General features: G+C 37.1%; 1 protein-coding gene, 1 pseudogene and 3 gene segments (V, D, J or C); all 5 read right to left on the bottom strand.

The window, feature by feature from the left end:
* Window positions 1-10,683: 10,683 nt before the first annotated feature.
* On the bottom strand, window positions 10,684-14,183 carry LOC133999973 (uncharacterized; annotated as a pseudogene).
* Window positions 14,184-14,853: 670 nt separating this feature from the next.
* Window positions 14,854-16,586, bottom strand: LOC133999974 (immunoglobulin gamma-1 heavy chain-like). The gene is made up of 4 exons (XM_062439312.1): window positions 16,538-16,586; window positions 16,140-16,449; window positions 15,237-15,361; window positions 14,854-15,158 (listed from the first exon to the last, which is right to left on the bottom strand). Exons 1-4 carry the CDS (start codon window positions 16,584-16,586, stop codon window positions 14,854-14,856), a joined length of 789 nt encoding a protein of 262 aa, XP_062295296.1.
* A 135-nt stretch (window positions 16,587-16,721) lies between these two features.
* LOC133999975 (Ig heavy chain V region PJ14-like) lies at window positions 16,722-18,387 on the bottom strand. The segment is given in 3 exon segments: window positions 16,722-16,835; window positions 17,950-18,248; window positions 18,345-18,387. Coding segments are annotated over 3 exon segments (456 nt in total).
* Window positions 18,388-18,652: 265 nt separating this feature from the next.
* On the bottom strand, window positions 18,653-19,734 carry LOC133999976 (Ig heavy chain V region 914-like). The segment is given in 4 exon segments: window positions 18,653-18,690; window positions 18,842-18,868; window positions 19,295-19,597; window positions 19,686-19,734. Coding segments are annotated over 4 exon segments (417 nt in total).
* Window positions 19,735-20,403: 669 nt separating this feature from the next.
* LOC133999408 (Ig heavy chain V region 5A-like) lies at window positions 20,404-20,834 on the bottom strand. The segment is given in 2 exon segments: window positions 20,404-20,708; window positions 20,792-20,834. Coding segments are annotated over 2 exon segments (348 nt in total).
* Window positions 20,835-22,492: the final 1,658 nt, after the last annotated feature.

Raw genomic sequence — 22,492 nt, forward strand, 5'->3', positions numbered from 1 at the left:
GAAGAAGCCAACAAATGCATGACTAATACGCTAACACAACTGCAACTACAAGAACTAAGTATAAAACAGAAGGAAAATAAAGTGCAGGCACCTATGATAACAATGGAACAAACCCCAGCACAAACCACTGCAACAATGGCATTACAAAGTCCAACAGGACCCTCATCACAGCTTCAGATGCAGACCCCACAAACATCCGAGCAAATGACGCCACCGGCTATGTGGCCACCAGTCTATACACTAGTAAACCAGCCTGGACCCAGTGGGAAAGCTCACTATAAGGGACAACCAGGGCAAAGAGGAGGTCTAGTTCAAAAAAGGAGCTCGTATCGCGAAGGGGGAAGATATACTCCAAATCAAAATGGATGCACTCAGCTCCAAAGCCGACAAAAACAAAACCCGTATGAGAACATGATTTGTTGGGGGTGTAACGAAAAGGGACATTGTCAAAGAAATTGCCCCACCAATCCATGGTTGGGCCCAGCACAGGAGTGGCATTAGGGGTGCCCTGAGAAGCCGGAGGGAAAGTACATGACACCTGTGGTCCCAATGCAACCACAAGATGAGCCAACAATATCAGTGAGGATACAAGATCAAGAAAATTCATTCATGATAGATACAGGGGCAACTTATTCATGCATCGGAAATGCTGGCTCCAAACTCCCCCTGTCAGGATCATCTGTCAAGACTGTAGGCTTCTCCGGGAAAACACAAATAATACCCCTAACTCAACCTGTACCAATAGTCATCGCAGGAAAATCAATAAAAGCGCCCCTGTTATATTCAGACAATACCCCCATCAACCTGTTGGGATCTTGTGTCCACTAAACGCCAACATCTTATGCACACAAAAAGGACTGAAGGTGGACTTTCCTAGTGAACACACCTATAAATTGACGCCAGTGCAAGTAATGACGAAATTCGACACCTTAATACAACCGGCTGTATACTGGATCCAATGGCCTCCAAAATCAGACCTGAAACAAAAATTGGAAGCCTGGAAGAACTGGATATTGAAACAGATGGACACAGCACATGAACCACAGTCACCATTACATTGCACCATGATGTATGATGAAACACAAGAAGATACAGATTATGAACAATGTTGGGAAGAACTAATCAACAAAAGGCCCTTTTATATGAACAGCCCGAACATATATGTGGGACCACAAGGAGCAGCAGCAGCAGTGAACCTTCAGCCTAAATTACAACAATGGTTCCACGTCCCAGGCGCTACACCACATGTCACACTCATGATATCAGATGGATATGAGTCAAGAGATCTTGGGCCTATGATGAAGGTGGCACTACAGATACAACGATGGCAGTCTACAAAGGATAAAAACGTTCACACCACCTCGAACGGACAATATTTAAGAATTTCACTAAACACATGTGATGAAGGGACAGCAGTCAGGGTATTGTTGAATAGGAGATCACCGACTCACATAATGACCTCCTTGGAACATAACGCTTTGCTTAAACAAGTACCACATGAAGTATGGTCACAACATAAAACAGACGTAGGTTTAGTAAAATCAGCACAGCCTATCCGAATCAAGCTTAAAGCTGGAATAGTGCTACCATTTCAAAGACAGTATCCTCTAAAACAACATGCTATCGATGGCATCAAACCAACCATTGAGGGACTGCTGAAAGCAGGAGTGCTCATTAAGACTCAAAACCCCTGCAACACGCCCATCTTTTCACTTAAAAAGCCACACTCAAATGATTATCAATTGGCGCATGATCTGCAGGCTATCAACACCATTGTGGATGTTGAAGCACCCCTCGTCCCAGACCCACACACATTACTTTCAAACATTCCCCCAACAGCTCAATGGTACATAGTAATTGATCTATGCTCTGCATTTTTTAGTGTACCACTGCACTCAGATTCATGATATTTGTTTGCATGTACCTACCAAAGCCAACAATATACGTACATTCGACTGCCACAAGGTTATGTGGACAGCCTTTCTATTTTCAACAAAGTGCTAACCAATGACTTGCAGCACTTAAATGTGGCAAGTATAGTGATCTAGTATTTGTTAATATGTCGCCCCACAAAACAAAAACAATGCGAAAAAGACCCAATTGCATAATCTATTGCATTAGCAAAGGGGGGGCATAAAGACAGCAAAGACAAATTACAGTTATACCAGACAAAGGTTCAATGTCTAGGGAGCTGAATAGAAACAAAAAGGAGCATAGCATCCTCACAGATTGAAGCTATAATCAAAGCTCCCAAACCGCAAACGGTTGGACAAATGTTGTCATTCCTGGGGAGGGCAGGGTATGGTCAATCGTGGATTTGCGTCTATGTAATCAAAGCAGCCCCAACTAGAGGACTAATTAGAACTGCAGGTCCAACAAAATCCTCTACTGACTTATACTGGACAGCAGAGGTAGAAGGTGCTTTTCAAGCCCTAAGAACAGATGTGCAGACAGCTCCAATACTCTGTGATGCTGACTATGCTAAACCATGTCAGTTTTATATTACAGGTAGACTTGGCTATGCATATGCGGTTTTGGTGTAAGAAAACTCCAATGGGTAAGCAGCCATTAGCTTACTACAGCACTAAATTGTACTATAGTAAAACAGGTCTGCCACCCTGTTATCAGGGACTGGCAGCAGCATTTTATGTTAACCATTCTGTAAATGTCTCATCGACTACATGTTCTCCTCACCAGCCCCAGATTTGTACTTACGCAGGAATACTTTCTGCACCAGAATTAAGAATTCAGCGCTGCAACACTGTTAAACCAGCAGCGCGAATGGTGACACCTGTAGAAGGCTCACCACGTGATTGCCTTCAAGCCACTGATGTGTTTCTGAACCCACGTGAAGATATGCATAATCAACCGATAACAGCAGATCTTACTAGGTTGGTTGACGGTTCCTGTTTTAGAGACACGACAGGTGACCAAAGCTTTGACTGCCGCATATAAACTAGCGGCAGGTAAGCGTCTCAATGTATATACAGACTCACAGAATGCCTATACAGTCTGTCATGTATATGGTAACATCTGGAAACAAAGAGATTACTTAAGAGCTAATGGCATACCAGTAACTCATGGGGAGCCATTTAAGTACTATTAGAAGCAACATTAATCATTATTAAATGTGCAGCCCATCAAAAAGCAAACTCTTTCATAGCCAAAGGCGATTATTTGGCAGGTGAAACCCCCAACTGAAAACAGAAACAGACAAATTAGAAACGGCCCAAGACAAAGGACAATATAAACAATTAATGTGGTTTGAAAGAGGTGCTATCAAAATTACTCAGGATGGACCTCAGACAGACTTATGGCGCAGTGCCCACAGACACTTTGTCTTACTTATTTTGTTATTGTCATTTGTTATTTGTTATGCGCATTGCTTCGACCATTGCGCAAGGGGGGAAGTGATAACATGATCTCAAAGTCTGATAAACACAATTTTTGGCACAAACAGTAGATAAAACATTGGCAGAATGCGATGTGTGTGCACACCATAATATAAGAAAAGTATTTTCAGCGCAGCTCACACACATCCCAGCACCTACTGGACCATTTCACCATCTGACAATGGAATACGTAGAGGTGACAGGGTGAGTTAAAAGGTAAGGGAACATCTTGGTAATGATTGATAAATTCAGTAGCTAAATTTTTTTGGAAAAAGTTTTTACAAGGTTTGGTTTCCCAGACACAATCAGGTCAAACAATGGAAAATTATTTGTTGCTGCTTGCGCTTATGTTCATGCGAACAAAAACTAACAAACTAACTCACCTAACAACGCATAACGCATAAAATAATCACAGGGAGACCAATGCTGGTTTCCTATTTAAAGGGTCCCTATAATGGACCTCCGCTTGAACAGTGAATCAACGAAATTTTCTGCAAACATCTAAGGTTATATGTCAACAGGGGAAAGATGCAACTAAGAACAGGGACGCAAACATCCCAAACACACAGCAGAAGATCAAACCTGGGAACTGGGTCCACGTTAAGGTTTCCAAATGAAAGTGGGACGAACCCCGACAACAAGGTCTTTAAAGTCTTTTTAGCAACTCCAACTGCTCTCAAAATCAAAGGTAAGAGAGTTTGGTTCCATTTAAGTCACTGCTGCAGAATCAGAGACCCAAGCGAGACAACAGCAGTACAGCGTGAACCTGAGAAGGTCAACGCCACCCAACTGGAAAATAACATTACTTGGGTGATTGGATGGATATATCCAATTTGGTACCAGAACCTAAAATCAAAATACGAAAAATTGACAGAATGTGCATTAGCAATTGGGGTGTCAGCAGTATAACAAAGGATAATACCAATTGGCAAAGTGACAAAATTCACATATGTAAAATCAGTGTCACATAACCAGGCACTAATGACTGAGCTGAACAACAACAAAATAATTGGCCTACCAATTCACAAACAATGCAATACGGAAGGAGTGGTGAATGTTGTAATGCTAGGCTCAAACCAATTGTGCACCAACCACAGGTACAGTAAAATGTATTATGAATTGTAAAATGAATTATGAATTAAACAACGGATTGAGCATAGGACAACAGTGTACTCCTATGGTATAAGTATTATTTGATAGGAAAAGGCAGATGCGCACCTCCATACACCAAGGGAAAAATAGAAATTTGGTGTTCCTTGGAGAAGAAACACTTTTTAGCGCACATTTGACCTTACAACAAAAAGGGAAGTAAGGAGTAACGACACTGTCAATCATTATGAAGGAAAATACAGAAAATATACAGATGAACCTTACATTGTGATTGGAAACAAGCACCATTGGTGCAAAAACTAAATATTCTGGTGATCCAGACCAGTGGAGAACTGAAATTACAATGAGAGATAGAGACTTGTTTTTAGGGTTTTGATGGTTGAAAGAAAGGAATGGCACCAGTGATCCCATTGATTGGCATAAATAAGTGAACTCATCCTTGCTTTAATATCATCCTGATAGATAAGCATGTGGAAGAATAATCCATACCCAACAGCAGGGCCAAGCCAGGATTTCCAGGCCCAGCAACTATCACCAATGCTTGGGCCACAGGGGGAACCTCATGAACTGGTCCAGGGAAGCTACTACCTGCCATATCCACAGGGACCAGAGACCGTGACAATCATGGGAGGCAACCCATCACGAGTCATCACGGGACCATGGCCACCCAGTCCTCCGGTATCAGGAATCAAGGGACCAGGACCATCCGGAAGGGCACACTATCATCGAGCACCACCTGTGCCTTTACCAGCATGGCGTCAGAAGCAGATAAATACAGGAGTGGGTACTGGTGAAAGACCCAGATGTCTCAAACACACTAGAGATAGTACCACAAGGCATGCCAGCAACTGATGAGCAGAAACGGCAGCTCATTGACCTCGAAAGAGAGAACAGAGAACAAATAAGAGGAAAACTGGCAACAGAAGATGAGCGGTCTCATCGGCCATGAAAATCATCTGAGGAATCAACTGATCATGACCAAGAGAGTGATAGAGCACAATCAGACCCTGCACAGGGGTTTGTATGCTAACTTCTGGGATATGCCATGCATAATAGTGCATGATACTCCTACTTCTGCCTGGATGTTGTCTTACAATGTAATGGCAGAAAGGGATCTACCTGCACTGTCAGTACAATGTCACCAACTACCAGTGACATGCCAATCAAAAGAGAGACTGATGAGGATTGAATTGTATGCCTGAAAAGGACCAACACTGGAACATTTGTGTGAACTGCATCGAAACTCACTGAAATGATGAACTGCATTAAAGGTCACTGAATTGATTGAATATATAGAGAAGTACAGCTATACCATGTATTTCTGTTTTATACTCGTAGAGTACAGAAAGCACTCATTTAAAGGACTCACATGCTACTAATTCTTTTAAGTTGTTATATACTGGAAATATGAAACTACTGAAAATGTTAGACTACAATCAATGAAAAATGAAGTGAAAGTAAAACCAAAGAATTATTCAAGTATTTGAAGAAAAAAGTAAAAACCCGCATATAATCTCTAAGACTTTCTGGAAGCATTGAAGGGGTTGTACCTAAGTACTGATGTGATGGATCACTATTGCAAAATAGGTGTATAGTTGAACCCTTACTAGGGGGACCCATTGGTGTGACTATAAAGTCACAAAGGGGGGATATGTAGTGTAAAATTTGGTGATAATTACTAACAATGAGCAATGTTGTATCTGCTAAAAGGGTACTTGATTGTTGACTATTATTTGCTGAAGATGTTCAAATTTGAAGGCATTATGTTAGACGAAGGTGTATGTGATTCTGCATTTAGTGAGTGAATAAGTACCTTATAATTGAATAAGTATGAGAAACCACAATATATGTGATTATATATACCACAATTTTATATTATTATTATTAGTAGTACTATAGAAAAGAATGCAGTAATAACAGTATTTGGGTAATATTGAACTTGAAGACATCTGTGATAAACATTGCCCACACAGCTAATACCAGCTAAGAAAGATAGGTGGAAGCACTTAGTAAATGGAAAACTACTGAACTTGAAGCTGTGAATGATGTAATCCAGAATCCCCCTATAGCAAAACACCTGCTAGCATAGAAACGGAAGGAAGAGCCATAAAAGGTGTTTTAAGGCGTCTTTAGGATAGGCGCCAAGAACGTGAGTTCAAGTTGAGGTGAAAGAGGGTGCGAAGAACGTGAGTACGAGTTGGGGGGAGAAAGAAGCGGATTGGTTGAAACTCACTCCACCGAGGGAGGGGTCGAAACTTTTCTGCAAGAGTCAGCAATACAGATCAGGATAAAAGAGGCTCCGAGTTTTAGCTCTTTGTGTCATGTATGCATAGATTCTGTCTGTGTATGCTGGCTCCGGGTTTTTCTGTCGACAATAAAACTCTAACTGCATTCAGACTGGACGACTCCTGGTGACTTTTTGATTGAGTATTTTTTGGAACTCCTGACTTTCTCCGAAGACGAAGTACTCAGAATGATTTAGGCTCTACACTTCCATATTGGATAAGATATCACATCTCGAAACATTATTGTTATTATTAAGAAAGAAAGAAATGTTGCATTATCTCTTATAGTTGTTATCTTTCAATAATTCTGAAGGAGTACATTTTTGTTCATCTTAGTCTCCTGGTTGGATCCTTGTTAAATTTGTATTCATTAGTTATTCATAATAATGTGTATAATAACATCTAATCACTTGTACATTACTTATAATAGATTGATATCTGGTCATGAATATAAAATAAACTTTTCAATGTAAATTTCAATTTGCCAATTGTAATTTCATTATCAATTGTTGTTTAATTATGACTTTACAACATATTGGTCATATAGTACACATTTATGAAGATAAAATCTTAACAACAGTAGCCTCTACAGAAGCTCAGTATTTTATTTTCTGACTTCTTTTGATCAAATTAATTTTTTTCTTTTTTTATTTGTATTTTTTTCTTTTTTTAATCACTGGAAGCAGAAGAAAAAATGTCAGAGTTCAAACCAACAAGTAAATAACACAGGCTGCTCCAGTTGAACTATCTCACGGTCAAATGCAAAACACTTCTGTCAAGCATCATCGGTCAAGCAGCTACGATGACTAACACTCCCCAGACATAAACTAGAGGAACTCATTACAGTCATTAACTAATCAAACTCATCACAAGGAAACACTCATCATACATAATCTAACACACCAAAAAGGCTCCATGATCCTTCTGTTACCTATAAAAGCCACAGCTGTGTCCCAAATCACTTATTCAATGATGTCTGTCCATAACTATGGACATTGTTTCACAGTTTTGAGGGATCATAAATATTAATAACATGGTCCAAAATAAATACTGTATAAGAGTGATTGTGGACACAACCTGATCAACTTCAACATTACAGACAAATCAACTCAGCTACTGTTACTGCTGATATTATTCTGTAACCTGTATGTCTTATATCTAAAATAATGTTCATGAAATGTTTTGATATGCCCATAAGCTGAATTTTTTAATTAATGTTTTATCTTTCTGAAGCCACTTCATGCCTTGATACATACTGACATGCAAATACATGTCTCTCATTTTAATAAAGTTTTTTTGCAGAACTGACAGTTTCTACACAGTTTCACAGCTGCAGGTGTGTTCCCAGATGTGCAGACAGAGGGGAAGTGACCATGGCCGTAGCTACCATTGAGGACACCGAGGTCATGTCCTCGGTATTTTTTTCTTGAAGTTTTGTTTAATTGTGGAAGTGAAAATAGCCGACGAGACAATTATCCTTGCATCAACGGACCGTCATGTGACACGTACTTGAAGATTCCGCTGCCATGTCAAAACGAAAGTATCCGTCTATAGCCAGCGGTGGAGTGAAGCCTTGAAATCGCCAGAAATATGTTGTCTACATTTGTGAATTGGACTTGACCCGATTTTGCAAACTGTTCATTCATTGGATGAGCCCTTTTCTCCCAGCAGGCCGTGCTTCATTCCACATTTTAAGAACAAACAAAGAAAATAATATATTGCAGTTATAATTTTTAAATATACAAGCATGGAAGTTGTAGATTACTGAAATAGGAGTTGATTTAAGTTGCACAATTGGAAATGATAAGAAAGAACTGGACCACAAGAATGACCATGATTGAGAAATGCACAGCAAGAAAGCGTTATAAATACATCATGGATTAAACCGAACAGTCATATAAATTGTAGTCTCATTTTGACCTCAGTATTTGAAAAATCCTGGCTACGGCTTTGGAAGTGACTCTGTAAAGATATGTTTAGTAATGTCAGTAATGTCTGTTGGGGCAAGTTTTCATTATGTATAACAAGCACACCACAGTTCATACTCAGTCCATTTGATAAATGTCTTTGACAGTTTATGTACCCACTTTCAGCATCACAGGTGAAGTGCAATATTCTGATACAACAACAATAAACTAAAAAGTATTTGTACTTCATGCTTCAGGCCATTCTCATTTTTCTATTCGTATAATATCGTATAAAAAGTTGTGCGCTACTTTTTGTACGATATAATACAAATTTAAACATACATGCAGTAACACGACGGATCAGTGCACCTGTGCAACCCAGTATCATGACAGTTTGTAAAATAGCCACCAACTTTATTCTATTGATTCTTGTCCAAAATATAACTGCTACAACATTTAACCAGGAGATTTTATCTCTGTTTTGTCTTTATCAGTCTCAGGCAGATAATTCACTGACTGCTCTGTTTTCCTTTTTAGTTTCACCCTTCACTTCTGTCAGTAAACCTGGTAAACTGTATCCAGAGTCTTGATGTGAGTGAGACGTTTAGCTGCCTGTCAATACATGCACAGCACATGCATCAAGGACAGAACAAACAAATTACATTATGTTTGTCATTTCACACCTACTGTACAAAATAACTCATGGTAACATTAATAACCTCTAGTTTAAAGGTACATATAACCCTAAAAGACATGTGTACATGTTTAGAGGCATTGTCACGACTTTTCCTCTCTGCAGTCAGATAAGTAGAGCTGGAAGACATCAAAGTTTTGCATTGACTCCTCCTCACAGGGAGGAAGCAACTTGTATGATGCTCTCATTTCTGCCTACTGTGTGTTGAAACTACATAATGTAGAGTTATAATATGAAAGCTCTGATTGTATTCAAAATAATTGATTCATGCAATATTAAAAAAAAACATTTTTGTTCTGAGTCTGACTTCTCTCTTCAGATGTTCAATATTCTGCAGAATTTTGTCTTTTGTTTTGTTAGAAAAAGTAGAACAGCAACATTGTGCTTATTTGACATTATGTAACTCTAAACTGATGTCAGAGTTTTTCTAATAGAAACTAGAAATTGTTTGTACTCACATCTGTATTACCATAACACATTAAAATACCTTACATGACATTCTGATAAATATTACATCCTGATTGAAATGTTTGAGGTGATTCTTAGACTTTTCTTACATGAGCTGTGAACTGAAGATAAACTACAAATCAAATGTGATATAATGTTTATGTAGGTGTTATCTGTACTTGTAGAAACAGAAATCAACATTATTTCCATCATTCATCTGACTATTCAGTGTTTCTACTGTGGTTATTAGTGTGAATCCAATCACTTATTAGTGTTAAAAATAAGATCCACAGAAGATGAACAGATCAACTTTTCTTTTCAAATCCAGACAGAAGTGAACAGAAATGATCAACGACTTTATATGTAAATTGTGCATTCTAATAAAGAACATTTATATTGTCTTATATTTAAATTTCACAATTTATTAAAAAAAAACAGTAATAAAAATAATTTTTAAAAATCACCCATGGTCATGAAGCCACTTCAGGAAAATGTATGTCATCTTTTTTCATCTTGTTTTTGAAAACTTTCTGAAATGTTTTTCATTTCTGTTGTGATTCATTTTATATTTGTAAATTGTTGTTAAAAGGGAATGTAAAGATAAGAAAGAGAAAGAAATGTCGAAAGACAAAAAAAAGACATTCTGAAGTAAGTAAAATGAACAATATTCTCTTAAAAGCAAAGCAAAATATCAATGGTTCTAAAAAATAGTAAATAATCATTCGGCTTGAAAGAATCATATTTTTGAACTACTTGAAATTAGGACATTACTCATATGAGATAGTTGATGGCTGATATCAGCCCAGTAAGTACTGTAGGATTTTGTACAGCTGCTCAACCAACTCCAGTCACTGTGAGTGTCGAGCACAATAATAAACAGCAGAATCTTCAGTCTTCAGACTGTTCATCTGCAGATACAGCTGCTGTCTGCTGTTGTCTCTGGAGACGGTGAACCGGCCTTGAACTGACTGAGAGTAGTATTTGCTGCTACCACCAGTATTGATATAAGCAATCCACTCCAGTCCTTTTCCAGGAGCCTGTCTGTCTGATGCAAGCCATGTAGAGGCTACTGAATGTGAATCCAGAAGCTGTACAGGTCAGTTTGTGGGATTCTCCAGGCTTTTTAACTGCTGGTTCAGATTCTGTCAGAGTCTGACCATCAACACCTGTTAAGACAAACAACAACAACAATCAGTTACTTTAAGCTGGATTTTTTTTAAAGACAGCTTCAACTCAGTATCAGTGAAAATCTTTAGCTGCCCAGCAGATAGTTAGAAGCAGCAGTCCTGTCCTATAGTCCATCATGTTAAACTGTGTGTCCACTGTTCTCTGTCATCCTCTCTGCAGTCAGATAAGTAGAGCTGGAAGACATCAAAGTTTTGCATTGACCCCTCTTCACAGGGATGAAACAACTTTATTGGACTTTGCAATACTACTTTTAATATAAAGTTCATATATTTATTATAATTTAGTTTTAAAGGAAAAATACTTATTGAACAAATATTGCTTTGTTTTGTTTTTCTTACAAAGTGCTAATAAAATGTCCAATGTGAAATATAAACGTTGTTACGTTGTGTAAAACTAAAGTCAGTGAAAACTACAGTAACATGTTTGTTTCTCTCAGGAATTTTCTGCAATTTATTGACCCAGCCATGAAATATAAATATTGTGAGTCAGAAACAGAGAAACTTTTTATGGTAAATGTCTCCACTGAATTATTTAATATTATTATCATTTGGGGGTTTTTTCTCTCTTTACTATAACAGTGAAGTGGTGTTGAAATGATTAGTGGTGTGAGGGCTCCTCCTCTGGTGGATTCATGTTAGTGTTCAGACACTGAGGGGTTTTTGTTCAGGTCTGCTGATGGTTTGTGTTATTGTGGGTCTCTGGCACAGTAATACACAGCAGTGTCTTCAGGCTGCATATTCTGTCCATTTAGAGTCACTCTCTTGCTGGAAGAGTCTAAATCAATACTGAACTTGTTTTTTAGTGAATCTTTGTAGGATGAATCTCCAGTATATTTCCATCCAATCCACTCCAGTCCTTTCCCTGCAGGCTGTCTGATCCAAGCTGTAGCGGAGCTGCTAACAGAATAAGAGACCTGACAGGTGATGGACAGACGTTGACCTGGCTGCACAGTCACTGAGGCTGGCTGTGTCAACTGTTCACACTTCACACCTGTTAAAAGAAGAAAAATGTTGTGTGAAAAATCATCAAATTAAAAGAAGAATTGCTGACTATGACAAATCCAGAGAGACTCACAGGATCCAGCTGCCAACAGCAGCAGCAGAGCTACAGAGAACATGGTTGATGTTGAAGCTAATGTGCTGTGATCTCCACTGACAGTCTGATGTGAAGTCTTTATAGCTGAGAAACAAGGAGGATCACTGAGTTTGCATAGAATCAAACACATGAAGCAATGATGTTGGTCTAAGTGGAGTCTGATGAATTTTATTATGGAAATCACCTCTTCTTTACATTCAATGTCTGTTGTTGTTGTTAGAGAAATTGTCACCATGAGTAATAAATTATATGTGTTACAAGCATTATCACATAAAAAGGACAGTATAATATCATAAAAGAAAATATCAGCAGTGTTGCCAACTAATGCAATATACTAAATAAAATGGCCTTTACACAATTTATTTACCAGCAGCTTGTGATTTAAGACACCTTCATGACAGAAAGGATGAGCTGAGTAGATTTTTGAGTGATTCAAATATTCAGCTCATATGTAAGACTTAATCAGAGTCCTGCTGTCTTTTATAAAAACAATAGTTTTACATTTTTATTTGACATAATCCGTTTTTTTCTGACGAAATATGTAATCTGTTTAAATGTATTGTGATTATTTAATAAAACAATATTTCAAAAGAGACAAGAAAAAAGGTGAATATTCACTGTGGAATGTGTGTTATTAGTTTTAACACAACTCTTATCAATGAGAGAAGAACATTCAGAGATGATGATGATGATGATGATGATGATGATGATGATGATGATGATGATGATGATGATGATGATGATGATGATGAATTTCAATCACTGATAATGAACAGAAAATAAAAAACAGAGGAAGTAGTTTTTGTATGATTCTCTTATTATTGTCTCTCACTGTGTGTCTTTGTACACAGTAATACACAGCTGTGTTCTCAGGCTGCAGATTCTGTGATCTATTTTGTAGTACTTCTATTTATCACTTTGAGGTGAAGAGTTCAGTCTTTCCTCTCAATTTACATACTTGAGTATAATATGTGGTTAATTTAGTGAACTTATAATCATGCTATGATTTTATTTAAAATGACACTTAAAATAATGTATCATCTATTCATGTATTAATATAGATGAACAGATTTTAGTCTAACCCTAACCCTAACCCTAACCCAATACATTATCATCCACAGTAGCACTGAATGTTTCTTTTCAAAATCTGTCTTTGGTGACTCCATGTAAGTTTAAAATACTCTGACTTGGTGAAAATGATTTTTTTTAAAGTTATGTTAATTTACTTTACCTGTATAGTTAAATTCCTCATTTGCTATCAAAAAGTGAAGTGACAATAACATCATGTAACAGTTTTTTTTAATGGTTTCAGTGTTGCTGATGTTTGAAGCATACAGACATGAAGATAAACCTCTAGACAGCTGCTCACATACTGAAAAAATTCTGTTTTGGGTAAGATGAGAAATACAATCATAAAAAAATATTGTTAAAATTATCCTCTCTGGAAATGTATTTAAAAACAGAATTTAAAAATAACAGGTTTCATTAAAACATGTTTGGGCATGAAGGAATTACATCATTTTATTAACATTGTTAATGAAAAATGTAAATGAATGGGGGTCTGATGTTTACTGTAGGATTTTGTACAGCTGCTCAACCAACTCCAGTCACTGTGAGTCTCGAGCACAATAATAAACAGCAGAATCTTCAGTCTTCAGACTGTTCATCTGCAGATACAGCTGCTCTCTGCTGTTGTCTCTGGAGATGGTGAACCGGCCTTGAACTGACTGAGAGTAGAATTTGCCACTACTGTCAGTGTAGATTAAAGCAATCCACTCCAGTCCTTTTCCAGGAGCCTGTCTGACCCAATGCATCCAGTAGCTGCTGAATGTGAATCCAGAGGTTGTACAGGTCAGTTTGTGAGATTCTCCAGGTTTTTTAACTGTTGGTTCAGATTCTGTCAGAGTCTGACCTTCAACACCTGTTAAGACAAAAAAAGAAGCGTCACTTGCTGCATATGTTTTCAATACATCATTTTAAAGACATATTCAACTCAAGATCTGTGAATATGTTCACCTGTCCAGCAGATAGTTAGAAGCAGCAGTCCTGTCCTATAGTCCATCATGTTAAACTGTGTGTCCACTGTTCTCTGTCATCCTCTCTGCAGTCAGATAAGTAGAGCTGGAAGACATCACAGTTTTGCATTGACTCCTCCTCACAGGGAGGAAACAACTGTATTGGACTTTGCAATACTACTTTTAATATAAAGTTCATATATTTATTATAATTTACTTTTAAAGGAAAAATACTTCTTGAACAAATATTGCTTTGTTTTGTTTTTCTTACAAAGTGCTCATAACATTCAGGATATGGGCTGGAAAGAAAAACCCACTAGGAATATAAGTGAAGAAAACTGATGAGAATATGTGAAAAAATAATTCATTAATATCAATATGCTTTAGTCAATAATAATAAAATGTCCAATGTGAAATATAAACTTTGTTACGTTGTGTAAAACTAAAGTCAGTGAAAACTACAGTAAAATGTTTATTTCTCTCAGGAATTTTCTGCAATTTATTCACCTGGACATGAAATATAAATATTGTGAATCAAAAAGAAAGAAAACGTTTTGGTAAATATCTCTACTGAATTATTTATTTTTATGTTATGTTATATATTTAACAGTGACCTGGTGTTGAAATGATTAGTGGTGTGAGGGCTCCTCCTCTGGTGGCTTCATGTTACAAATGTTCAGACAGTGAGGGTTTTTTGTTCAGGTCTGCTGATGGTTTGTCTTATTGTGGGTCTCTGGCACAGTAATACACAGCAGTGTCTTCAGGCTGCATATTCTGTCCATTTAGAGTCACTCTGTTGCTGGAAGAGTCTAAGTCAATACTGAACTTGTTCTTTAGTGAATCTTTGTAGTGAGAGCCTCCAGTATATTTCCTTCCTATCCACTCCAGTCCTTTCCCTGCAGGCTGTCTGATCCAAGCTGTGTAATAGCTGCCAACAGAATAAGAGACCTGACAGGTGATGGTCAGACGTTGACCTGGCTGCACAGTCACTGAGGCTGGCTGTGTCAACTGTTCACACTTCACACCTGTTAAAAGAAAAATGTTTTGTAAAAAATCATCAAACTAAAAGAATTGCTGACTTTGACAAATTCAGAGAAACTCACAGGATCCAGCTGCCAACAGCAGCAGCAGAGCTCCAGAGAACATGGTTGATGTTGAAGCTAATGTGCTGTGATCTCCACTGACAGTCTGATGTGAAGTCTTTATAGCTGAGAAACAAGGAGGATCACTGAGTTTGCATAGAATCAAACACATGAAGCATTGATGTTGGTTTAAATGGAGACTAATTTAAGAGTCTGAAGACAGTTATTAATGTATATCTGCAAAGTGAAAACAAAACTGATAATCACCTCACAGGATTTATTCTGATTTCATTCCATTTATTTAATTATTTGTTAACTTTACTTACTTATTTCTTTCTAACAGAAATGCAGCAACAGCAGCAGGATCATGTAAATATCATGAACAGATGAGTTTGCTGCTGGTGTTTGAATAAAAGACGTTGAATTTTTCACTTTGTTCAAATGTTTGAAGACACAGACACACAGAGAAACTTGGACTCTCTCAGTAATGATTTCAATGACACTGTGTGATGATGGAGTATTACACTTTATTTCAGTGCAGAGTTTGAGTGTAACTCACTTTTTTACGTAGGTATACTGTAAAAGAGGAGAGAAAAAATATACTGTTCTCTTGTGATATTTTCAAGGAAACCACACCTTTTTTTTCCTTCATATACATTATGTTTTTTTATTTAGAGAAATATATTTTTTTAAACATTTGTATTATTTTTTGTAGTTGTTTGTACTTTCTTTATTTCAGATGTATTGTAATGTTTTATATTTCTTCTGTGTAGTATACTATTATTGAGGAACACACAACCTTAAGTAATGCAGAGACAAATGTTGCTGTAATGTATTTTTAAATATTCTGTATTATTAAAAGCTACCATCCCAGAAGATGAGTACTGTAGGATTTTGTACAGCTGTTCAACCAACTCCAGTCACTGTGAGTGTCGAGCACAATAATAAACAGCAGAATCTTCAGTCTTCAGACTGTTCATCTGCAGATACAGCTGCTCTCTGCTGTTGTCTCTGGAGATGGCGAACCGGCCTTGAACTGACTGAGAGTAGAATTTGCCACTACTGTCAGTGTAGATTAAAGCAATCCACTCCAGTCCTTTTCCAGGAGCCTGTCTGACCCAATGCATCCAGTAGCTGCTGAATGTGAATCCAGAGGTTGTACAGGTCAGTTTGTGGGATTCTCCAGGCTTTTTAACTGCTGGTTCAGATTCTGTCAGAGTCTGACCATCAACACCTGTTAAGACAAACAACACAACAATCAGTTACTTAAGCTATTGACTTTTAAAAGGCAGCTTCAACTCAAGATCTGTAAATATGTTCACCTGTCCAGCAGATAGTTAGAAGCAGCAGTCCTGTCCTATAGTCCATCATGTTAAACTGTGTGTCCACTGTTCTCTGTCATCCTCTCTGCAGTCAGATAAGTAGAGCTGGAAGACATCAAAGTTTTGCATTGACTCCTCCTCACAGAACAGATTAGGATTTGACTCTCATTGTAGTGTTGAGACTTCAGGCTGCACAATCCTCTTTAGTCAGTCTTTGTAGTATGATATGTGTCCAACTTTCATTCCAATACAGTCCAGTCCTTTCCCTGCAGGCTGTCTGATCCAAGTTGTGCAAAAGCTGGTAACAGAGCATGAGAGCATGTAGAGGTCTGAGAATGGATCCATGGGGGAACTGCACTTGTTATATTTGATCGCTCAAATGTTCAATTACTGATTCACACAACTTATTTCACAGACTGTCAGATAATGTGATTAGTATTCATTCATATTGCCATATTTATATTGTTGTATATTATATTATTCAATTCGTCACTTGAATTCCATCACTCCTCATTCTTATGTGTTGGCATTATCAGTCAGATGGGGGATAATTTGGGGAAATCCATGTGGTAATGTTACCTCCTCACATCTTTGTGATAAATATGACACATTGTTACAGAATTTTTCACCATGGGAATATAGTAGTACTATATGTACTATAGTAGTATAGTACATCTAATAATTAGAATTTAAACATTCAAGTATGTATAGCACCATGAAATCAATTCTTGTTTAAAGTAAATGAATAATATGTTTCATTATTTCATACTAATATTTACAAATGATATTTTAAGGTTTCTTTCTGATTATTCTTTATTTGTTTTAACAGTGAACTGAAAATATCAGAAAAGAAAATATCGTTGTTGTCATATAATGTTTACTTCACAAGTATGAACACAGCAAGATACTAAATAAAATGGTCTTTACACAATTTATTAACCAGCAGCTTGTGATTTAAGACAGCTTCATGAAAGAAAGAATGGGCTGAGTAGGTTTTGAGTGTCCTGCTGTCTTTGAGAAAACATTTTTACTTGAGATAATCATTTTTTTCTGACGAAATGCATAAACAAAACAAGAAAACAGGTGAATATTCACTGTGGGACGTTTACTATTAGTTTTAACAAAACTCTTATCAATGAGAGAAGAACATTCAGAGATGATGATGATGATGATGGTGGTGATGATGATGATGATGATGATGATGATGATGATGATGATGATGATGATGATGATGATGATGATGATGATGATGATGATGATGATGATGATGATGATGATGATGATGATGATGATGATGATGATGATGAATTTCAATTATTAATAATGAACAAAATGTTCTCCCTGGTTGTAAACAGAGGAAGTATTTTTTGTATGACTCTCTTATTATTGTCTCTCACTGTGTGTATTCGTACACAGTAATACACAGCTGTGTCCTCAGGCTGCAGATTCTGTCCTTTAATAGTCACTGTTCTAACAGAAGTGTCTCTGCTGGCGCTGAACTTGTTCTTCAGAGCATCATTTTGGTTAAAGCTACCTCCTCCCCACTGATGAATAATCCAGTCCATTGGTTTTCCTTCACGCTGTCTGATCCAACCTGTTGCATAGCTGTCATCAGTCAGAGAATAACCAGAGACCTGACAGGTGATGGTCAAAGACTGTCCAGGCTGCACAACCATTGAGTCTGGCTGGATGAGATCAATACTGTACACACCTGTGGAAACAAAAATCAACATTATCTCCATCATTCATGTGAATATTCAGTGTCTCTAATGTGTTTATTAGTGTGAATCCACTGAAAGCTCCTCACAGGATCCAGCTGCCAGCAGCAGCATCAGAGCTACAGAGAACATGGTTGATGTTGAAGCTGAACTGATGTGAGCTCTTCTGTCCTCTCACTGACACACACACTTCACTTCTTTATGAATCACATGTATTTGCATATTGTTGAATAAACAATTATATATTTTGTAGTATTTCTATTTATCACTTTGAGGTGAAGAGTTCAGTCTTTCCTCTCAATTTACATACTTGAGTATAATATGTGGTTAATTTAGTGAACTCATAATCATGCTATGATTTTATTCAAAATGACATTTAAAATAATGTATCATCTATTCAGGTATTAATATAGATGAACAGATTTTTGTCTAATACTGCATGTTTCAAAGATACAATATTAAATTAGTTAGATTTGTGTGAGTTTGGATTAATTTTGGATCTTTGGTGATTCCATGTACATTTAAAACACTCTGACATGGTGAAAATTATATTTATTTTGAAAAATACTGTATTTATTTATTTTGCCTGAAAAGTTAAATTCATCATTTGCCATCAAAAGGTGAAGTGACAAAAAATCATGTAAGAGTTTGAGTTTCCTGCGTGAAGGTTTGGAGTTTTCCATAAAATGTTTTAATGGTTTCAGTGTTGATGATGTTTGAAGACACAGACATGAAGATAAACCTCTAGACAGCTGCTCACATACTGAAATACTAATTTTTAAACACATTTAAAAAGTTGTTTTCAGTGAGATGAGAAATACAATCATTAATGATTATTGTTAAAAGTATCCTCTCTCTGGAAATACACTTTAAAAACACAATTCAAAATAACAGGTTTCATAAAAACATATTTGGCATGAAGGAATTACATAATTTTATTGAATTTTTTAATGAAACATTTATCATGTGAGTTAATGGGGGTCTGATGTTTACTGTAGGATTTTGTACAGCTGCTCAACCAACTCCAGTCACTGTGAGTCTCTAGCACAATAATAAACAGCAGAATCTTCAGTCTTCAGACTGTTCATCTGCAGATACAGCTGCTCTCTGCTGTTGTCTCTGGAGATGGTGAACCGGCCTTGAACTGACTGAGAGTAGTATGTGCTACCACCACCAGTATTGATATAAGCAATCCACTCCAGTCCTTTTCCAGGAGCCTGTCTGATCCAGGCCATCCAGTAGCTGCTGAATGTGAATCCAGAGGTTGTACAGGTCAGTTTGTGGGATTCTCCAGGCTTTTTAACTGCTGGTTCAGATTGTGTCAGAGTCTGACCATCAACACCTGTTAAAAAAAAAAAAAAAGCCAAACATGCATCAAGTTGGTGATATAAATGAAAATATGTTAGATAAATATCAGTGAAAATCTTCACCTGTCCAGCAGATAGTTAGAAGCAGCAGTCCTGTCCTATAGTCCATCATGTTAAACTGTGTGTCCACTGTTCTCTGTCATCCTCTCTGCAGTCAGATAAGTAGAGCTGGAAGACATCAAAGTTTTGCATTGACTCCTCCTCACAGGGAGTACTGGATTGAACTTTTGAAAATGTGAAATACTACTTTTAATATGAAGTTTATATATTCATTATGAATTAGTTTTGATGAAAAACAAATGTTGTTTTATTTTGTTTTTCTCATAAAGTGCTCATAACACTCAGGATGTCAGCTGGAAAGAAAGCCCCAGTAGGAATATAAGTGAGGAAAACTGATGAGAATATGTGAAAAATGTGTAACCCGTTATTACATGGATATCATTTCTATAGTCAATAACAATAAAATGTGTTTGTTGCCTTTTGTAAAACAATTGTCAAAGAAAACTACAGTAACCAGTTTGTTTATTTCTGCAGTTTGCTGCAATTTTTCACTTGGACTTGAAATGAAAATATTTTTAGTCAGAAAGAGAGAAACCTTTCATGGTAAATGTCTCCACCGAATTATTTAATATTATTATCATTGGTTTTTTTTTCTCTCTTTACTATAACAGTGACCTGGTGTTGAAATGATAAGTGGTGTGAGGGCTCCTCCTCTGGTGGCTTCATGTTACAAGTGTTCAGACACTGAGGGGTTTTTGTTCAGGTCTGCTGATGGTTTGTGTTATTGTGGGTCTCTGGCACAGTAATACACAGCAGTGTCTTCAGGCTGCATATTCTGTCCATTTAGAGTCAGTGTTTTGCTGGAAGAGTCTAAGTCAATACTGAACTTGTTCTTTAGTGAGTCTTTGTAGTATGAAGCTCCAGTATGTTTCCATCCAATCCACTCCAGTCCTTTCCCTGCAGGCTGTCTGATCCAAGCTGTAGCGTAGGTGCTAACAGAATAAGAAACCTGACAGGTGATGGTCAGACGTTGACCTGGCTGCACAGTCACTGAGGCTGGCTGTGTCAACTGTTCACACTTCACACCTGTTGAAAGAAGAAGATAATTAGTTAAAGATTTTCAAACTAAAACAAGAACTTCTGACTATGACAAATCCAGAGAGACTCACAGGATCCAGCTGCCAACAGCAGCAGCAGAGCTACAGAGAACATGGTTGATGTTGAAGCTGATGTGCTGTGATCTCCACTGACAGTCTGATGTGAAGTCTTTATAGCTGAGAAACAAGGAGGATCACTGAGTTTGCATAGAATCAAACACATGAAGCATTAATGTTGGTCAACCTGGAGACTAATTTAAGAGTCTGATGACTTTTATTGTGGAAATCACCTCTTATTTACATTCAATATTTTATTTCATTATTCACATGTAACACTTTGAAAATTAAGTATTTAAAATAATGCAGCTCTGCAATTATTATAAATATATTGTTGTGATCACATAATAATATTTATAGTAACACTGAGGATTGTTGCTAGAAAAATTTTCACCATGGGAAATAAATTATGTTTGTTAAAAGTATTATTACATAAAAAGTAAAGTATCATAATATCAGAAAATAAAATATCAGCAGCATACGCAGCGCGGGGAGTGGGCTTTTGGGGCTTAAGCCCCGAATCTTTCATCAAAAGCCTTGGGTCTTTTTTAAGCTTTTCAAGAAGAAAACTCTATCCAGCCATGTTGTGTTACCAACCGATGCTGCAGCATCATCCAGTGATCTGCCAAACGCTGTTTCAGGTTGGTGGTAATGTAAAGCTAATTTTAGAGCCTAGTCTGGCTGCCATCACGTAGGCTAACACTAACGCTATAGCCGAAATTATTATGAGAATTTATTAAATATCTCTTGCAGTGAAAATAAAACCTTATATAGCAACATTGGATACTTATAGGCTACCAATCTTGGTTATAACCACTATAATGTCAAAGAAGTCATCATCATGGTCCACTGTCTGGCATAGACATCTTTTTCTTACAGTTGATGTTGCAAATAGGCTACTGAGTTTTTATAGTGATATGATTTGAGTGAGAGGTTGTAATCATCATTGTTCATTCACTCATTTTGTCCAAGATGCAGCGGATCTGTGATGTAGCAAGAATACCTTTTTCAAAGATTCAAATATATTCAAAGATATTGTTTAGTTTTAACAGTGAGGCAATAATATTTTCACTTTTTATGGTGTGGTGATTTGAGTGACAGTAAGTAATCATTGTTCTTTAACTCAATGTGTTCAATATGAAGCAAAGAGCTGTGATGTAGCAAGAATACCTTTTCATAATTTGCATCTTTTACTCCTTTCATTAAATAATTTTGCATTGCACTAACAGCCTCTCAATCCCACTATTTAAAGTTGATTGATTAACATGACAAAACAGCAGTAACAATAGTCATCATAATCATTTAGTATATGAAAACACAATGAAAATGAACAGGGATGTTGATGAGCAATCTTGAAGGTGTTTTGGAGTAGACTATATATAAGAGCTATGGTTTCTACTACATTAGCCAAAATGCATTTTATTTATTGGATATTGCCACCTAGTGGACAACAAATGCAACAGCATTGAAAAGGTACCTGAAATAGAACTACATGAGTGCCAGGCTTACCCCCGGATGTCTGCAATGTATGGCACCACCCCTGTTGCCAACAAAAAGTGAAGTGACAACAAAATCATGTAACAGTTTGAGTTTTTTGCAGGTGTGTGAACGTTTGGAGTTTAACATAACATATTTTTAATTATTTTCAGTGTTGATGATGTTTGAAGCCACAGATATGAAGATAAACCTCTAGAGAGCTGCTCACATACTGAAATA

This window comes from Scomber scombrus, chromosome 18 (genome assembly GCF_963691925.1).
Source record: "Scomber scombrus chromosome 18, fScoSco1.1, whole genome shotgun sequence".
Classification (NCBI taxonomy): domain Eukaryota; kingdom Metazoa; phylum Chordata; class Actinopteri; order Scombriformes; family Scombridae; genus Scomber; species Scomber scombrus.

Coding starts and splice junctions, on each gene's coding strand:
- LOC133999974 (XM_062439312.1), bottom strand. CDS start 16,586: ATGATGGACTATAGGACAGGACTGCTGCTTCTAACTATCTGCTGGACA. Junction 15,362..16,139: donor TATTGTGCTCGACACTCACA/GTGACTGGAGTT, acceptor ATGCAAACTCAG/TGATCCTCCTTGTTTCTCAG. Junction 15,159..15,236: donor GCTGTTGGCAGCTGGATCCT/GTGAGTTTCTCT, acceptor TTCTTTTAACAG/GTGTGAAGTGTGAACAGTTG.